At 49.6% G+C, this 5,577-nt stretch overlaps 1 protein-coding gene across 1 annotated transcript; it reads right to left on the reverse strand.

The window, feature by feature from the left end:
* Positions 1 to 3,418: 3,418 nt before the first annotated feature.
* Positions 3,419 to 4,306, reverse strand: LOC130480961 (ankyrin repeat domain-containing protein 9-like). The gene has a single exon (XM_056853595.1). The coding sequence runs from the start codon at positions 4,304 to 4,306 to the stop codon at positions 3,419 to 3,421; it is 888 nt and encodes a 295-aa protein (XP_056709573.1).
* Positions 4,307 to 5,577: the final 1,271 nt, after the last annotated feature.

The following is a 5,577-nucleotide window of genomic DNA, read 5'->3' on the forward strand; positions in this document are numbered from 1 at the left end:
TCCAAAATACCTGCAGAGAACTGCTTCTCTGGTGCAGCTTTTTGTCCTAGCACAGAATTTGGTGAAAACCGAGCCTGCTTTCAATAGGGTAATTGTTATAAGTGAGCAAATTGTGTTAAGCAGGTTGCGTTGGTACCACAGCTTAGGATCTCACAGCCTGATCTGAACTATGTAAGTAACTTCCCTCCATTACTTCCCATGGTAAAAGGGTTGGGGTGCCGGTGTGCTAATAGGGTTGCCAACCTCCAGGTACTAGCTGGAGATCTCCTGCTATTGCAAATGATCCCCAGCCAACAGAGATCAGTTCACCTGGAGAAAGTGGCCACTTTGGCAATTGGACTCTATGGCATTGAAGTCCCTCCCCTCCCCAAAACCCACCCTCTTCAGGCTCCACTCCAAAAAATCTCCAGGTATTTCCCAACCCAGAGCTGGCAACCCTATTTGCTAATCAGATACACTGTGCTGTAAACGGCATGCTGTTGTCCAAATCAGAACAGTATATTCTGCTGGTAGATATGAGGAACTAGAGGTAACACCACATAGATCTATATCAGTGGTGGCAAACCTATGGCACGCGTGCCAGAGGTGGCACGTAGAGCCCTCTCTGTGGGCCCGCGCGCCATCGCCCCAGCACATCTAGAGAGTTGCAAATCCAAGGCAAAACCTCCCGTGCGTTTTGGCCATTTGGTCCCTCCCCTCGCCCGCCAGCCACACTAAGACCCTGCAGGATCCACCCGGGTCTGCCTCCCACCTTCCTTTCCCCCCTGCTTCCCAGAGCCTCCCGATGGGCCTCTGAACGGCTCCGGAGCAGCAGCAGCAGCAGGAGGCGGCAGGGCGGGCATGGAGCGGCGAAGCCGGGGGCTGATGCTGCCGCTGCTGCTGGCCACCCTGGCCAGCGCGCAGTACAAGAACTACAGCTTCCACGGCTTCCTGGCGGCCAAGCTGCTGCCGCTGCAGCATACCTACGCGCTGCAGCAGTACGAGGGTGAGGGCTGGAAGGAGAGTGTCCCCGCCCTGGAGGCCAGCCTGTGCCTCCACTGCCTGCTGCGCAACAGCGAGGCGTACTGCCACCAGGAGTGCGCCGCCAGCAGCGGTGAGGTGCCAGGGGAGCCCTGGCTCGGGGAGCTGGCCTTTGGAGAGCCAGGCCCTGGCGCCGCGCCGGACGAGGGGCTGGCTGAGCTGGAGCTCTTTGGGCGTGTCCTGCACGACTTCCAGCGACACACCCTTACCTGTACCTGCACTACGCGCTCTATAAGGTGAGAGGCGCGCCCCCCGGAGACCGTCCAGCCGCGTGATCCTGTGCAGAGCGACTCCGCTAGCATGGGATGAAGTGGGGATGTTAATGTATGAGTTGTTTTTTTCTAAACTAAAACCTCAGTATTCAGGTTAAATTGCCGTGTTGGCACTTTGCGATAAATAAGTGCGTTTTGGGTTGCAGTTTGGGCACTCGGTCTCTAAAAGGTTCACCATCACTGATCTATATGCTTGCAGCTCCAACGGCTACCTAAGGATGCTGAAGTGGGTTGGACTGCTTATGAATCATTGCTTACAGTGTGTGGTGGGGGGGAGGTGTGACACACTGGAATAGGAACAGCAGTAGTAACACTTTACACTGAGCTGAAGGTATGAGTTGGCTACACCCTTTGGCTGGAGATGATTCAATTGTTTACCAAACAGATAGGCCTAATCCCCTCAAGCAGGCAGCACCAGTATGCCCCAAGTTACCACTGCGGGAGGGAAGTGAATCCCCCACCCCCCTTCCACCACTTAGTAAAAAAGTCAGGTCTGTGGATTCCCTTGAACCCCTTTACTCCCGCCAACTGCAACAGTCAGGCGAGTTTTTACTTAATCCCCAACCATTTATTAAGATGACTCAGCTAAAAGCAGTTCTCACTCTTGCAAAGACCGTCCTAAGAGCCGTAGCCTTTTTGATCCCAATTGCTCTTTCATTGTATCCCAGATTCTTACAGAGGTATCTGAAGGAGTCCTTGCTCCACTCCATCCCATGCCTCTAAAACAGCAGAGTGACTTGGTAGAACACAGGGGCTGCACAGTGAGCTGCTTAAACCCCACTGACGTCATGTGGAGGGAGGCAGCCAAACTCTGTGCAGGCCTGGGGCCCCAATCCATGAATTGCCCTGTGAACCAGGACAACAGATTTCAATGGGGGAAAATGTAAATGGTAAAACAGTTAAGTTAAATTTAATTAACAGTTAAGTTAAATTTAATTTTTCACATGCACAATTTTTTTTCCTTTTAAAAATTGGGTACCTGTAAACTATATAAGTTTTTTTTAATTACATACTGTAACATTTTGACTCTTTTCTGTGGGACCCTTTATATGTATAACCTCTGTAAAGGCACTTCTCTGTAGTGTTCTGAGGCGACATGTGTTATGCTGCCTCATTGCCTTCCTTAATGCTTCCTTCTGATTTTCGCTGCTACCCAGGGCTCTTGCCTTAGCATTTGTAGCTGGACCTCAAGAACAGGATGACTTAGTTACAACTGGTAGAATGACAGAATGGCCAGCATGTGGGGGGTGGCTCCGAGGTGAAAGGGGATCCTTACTCTAAACAAAACAGTGTTTTTTTCTTAAACATAAATAGAGTTTATTTATAAGTATAACAGCGTAATGGTTTCTGTATGGGTAATAAGCTTAATGGTTTCAGATAGGTACATAAGCGTAACAGTTTCAGATAGGTGTACAGTTCTTGTTTCTCGAAAGTTTCTTAAATAGACCCAGACACAAAGGGTAATAGCTTCCAGACAGGCTTATTTCATAACCTCACTTGCCCCATAGGCTAATTACTTCCACACAGGTTTATTTAGCTCTCTTGCCATTTAGGCTCATAACTTCCACACAGAAGTCTGATTTCTCTCATATTCTACAGCATGTCACTCAATCTCCTCCTTTCACCACCACCCCCACTGTCTCCCACACAAAGCTTCTCCAAACCCACCAGTCAACTCCGTCTGCTGGGGTACAGCGACCATCCAATCATAACACACTTTATTCACCCATCCAGCCCCCCTATTTCTTACTCTACAGGCCTGCATTGTAACTCCCAGCAACATACATATACAATGCTCCACATTAAAAGACAGAAATAAAACACATGCAAACACATGTTTTCATAGTGAAAGCATCACACATACCAAGATGGGATTTTCAGTGGCAGTACAGACAAGAAGGTGCCCACATGAAAATTCAATGGTAGTTGGGGAGCGAATCCCATAAGGCAGAAGCCCTTATATGACTTACCCAAGAGTATTTCTATTAGCACAAATGGGAATACTCTGGTTTTCGGTTTGTAGCCTGAAGCGACTTTGAAAATCCCGACTGTGAAGAAGTTCGTATGACATTTTTTAAAAAGTAAATATGACATTAGAATTGTAAATATGACATTAAAAAAAAAGATTATGGAAAGCCATTTACCATATCTTTTGTTGGATGCTGTTTGCCCATACAAGGCAAGGGCTTTAGTGCCTGAGGTATAGGGAGTGCCTGGATGCTTTTAGGAAAACGAGAGGGTGGGAGAGTCTGGAGAATAGTTTGCATCGCTTGCAGGTATAAGGAGGCAGGAATGTTGCCCACCAGGCTGTTGAACTCGTCTTCCCCTAGCAGGAGTGTCCAGTGGTCTGGATGTTCCCGTAGAAACTCGCGCATCATGAACCGGGGATTCGGCATGAACAGCAAGAGGTAATCAAGACAGAGTTTTTTGGAGGCTACGTTGACTCTGGACTCCCACATCTGCCCCAGGATGACATCCAGTGGAGTGAGCCCTTTACTGTCCTCTATCCTGGGAGAGGCCCCGTTTCCCAGGAGGATGAGGACAGTCTCAGACCTCAGGAGCTCACAGGCGAGATGCAGGGGGGTCTTCCCATCCTCCAGGTGAAAGCAGCCGGCTCGGTTGATGTAGGAGTTCAAACTCGGCAGTTTGTGTGCAATGCTGATGATCAGCCCCAAAATATCTCTCCGGTCATAGGTGACAGCCATGGCCAGGTGAGGGGCAGAGGATGGGCAATAGCAGAAATGTTCTCCGGGGACTTTGAGAGCCTCCTCTGGAAAATGAGCCAGCAGGTACTGGGCATAAGGCAGGTGATTGTGCACCACTGCATACAGCAGGGCTTCCGAAGGGGAATATGTCTTCATGCTGGCATTTTCCTCCCAGTAAAAATATTCCATGGTCCGCATATCTTCCAGCATCCACACAGGCTTCTGATCTCGGACAGCCTGGTAGAACATATAGGATAAGAACTTGCAGTGCCTGCTCTTGTCCTGAGAGCCAGCCTGGTTACTGGCCATGTCTCCAGTACTGAGGAGCGGCCCTTTGGTGCAGCAGGGATTCTTCCTTTGATGGGAGGTGGACGCTCAGCTCGAATGCAGATGCCAGAGGCTGCCGCAGCCTTCAGACTCCCGTTGCAGCTTGGAATGCACTAGCCGGAACGCACCGCTCTTCTCCGACCGGCTGTTCATCTCCACCCATTCATTGTTTTCTCCTTCTCACCGCAGGGGTTTCTGTCGAGGTAAGCACAATTCACACGCACCTGGTTAACCATTGCCATGCGAGTGGGGCAGTCAGTGCGATCAGCTCCCCATCCAGCGCAGGTTAGCAGAATACTGATAGCCGTGGTCTTATAGATGAAGAGAGAGAGAGCTGTTTAGAGGAGGCTAAAATTAGCTTTCCAAGTGAAGCAGTTTTCTGCCTGCACTCAGTGGCCAATCAGAGCCGGCAGTTGCTGCAGTAAATATTGTGATGCAGTCTTGCAGCTCGGGTGTGCAACCTGATGACTGAGGTCCCCCCCCCCAGCATTGTTTATGTAAGTGTGTTTTATGTATTGTGTTTTTCGCCTACCCTTTCTCCAGCGAGCTGGGTTTTTTTGCTTGCCTTGGCTTCATCCTCACAACTCTTGTGATGCAGGTGAGGCCGAGAGGGAATGGCCAATGAGTCACCGAGAGAGTTTCATGATGAGTGGGAATCTGAACCAGGATTCCCCCAGGCTTGAACTGACCCTCTAGGCACTTTCATACAGCCCAACCAAAGCACTTTCAATCCACCTTCGATGCACTTTGAAGGTGGATTTTACTGTGTGAACTGGCAAAATCCACTTGTAAACGATTGTTAAGGAGCACTGAAAGTGGATTGAAAGTACATTATTTGGGCTGTGTGAAAGTGCCCTAAAACTTCCACACCACACTTATTCTCTTTTATAATAGAGTTGCCAACTCTGGGTTGGAAAATTCCTGGAGATTTGGGGGTGGAGCCTGGGAGGGACCAAGCTTGGGGAAGGGGGGGGAGTTCAGTAGGGTATAATGAAATAGCCTCTACTCTCCAAAGCAGCCCTTTTCTCCAGGGGAACTGATCTCCATCATCTGGAGCTCAGCAGTAGGATCATAGAATCACAGAGTTGGAAGGGACTGCCAGGGTTATCTAGTCAAACCCCCTGCACAATGCCAGAATTTCACAACTACCTCCCCCACACACACCCAGCGACCTCTACTCCATGCCCAGAAGATGGCCAAGATGCCCTCCCTCTCATGAACTGCCTAAGGCAGGGGTGTCGAACTCATTTGTT

Source organism: Euleptes europaea, chromosome 7, assembly GCF_029931775.1.
Source record: "Euleptes europaea isolate rEulEur1 chromosome 7, rEulEur1.hap1, whole genome shotgun sequence".
NCBI classification, from domain to species: domain Eukaryota; kingdom Metazoa; phylum Chordata; class Lepidosauria; order Squamata; family Sphaerodactylidae; genus Euleptes; species Euleptes europaea.

Coding starts and splice junctions, on each gene's coding strand:
- LOC130480961 (XM_056853595.1), bottom strand. CDS start 4,306: ATGGCCAGTAACCAGGCTGGCTCTCAGGACAAGAGCAGGCACTGCAAG.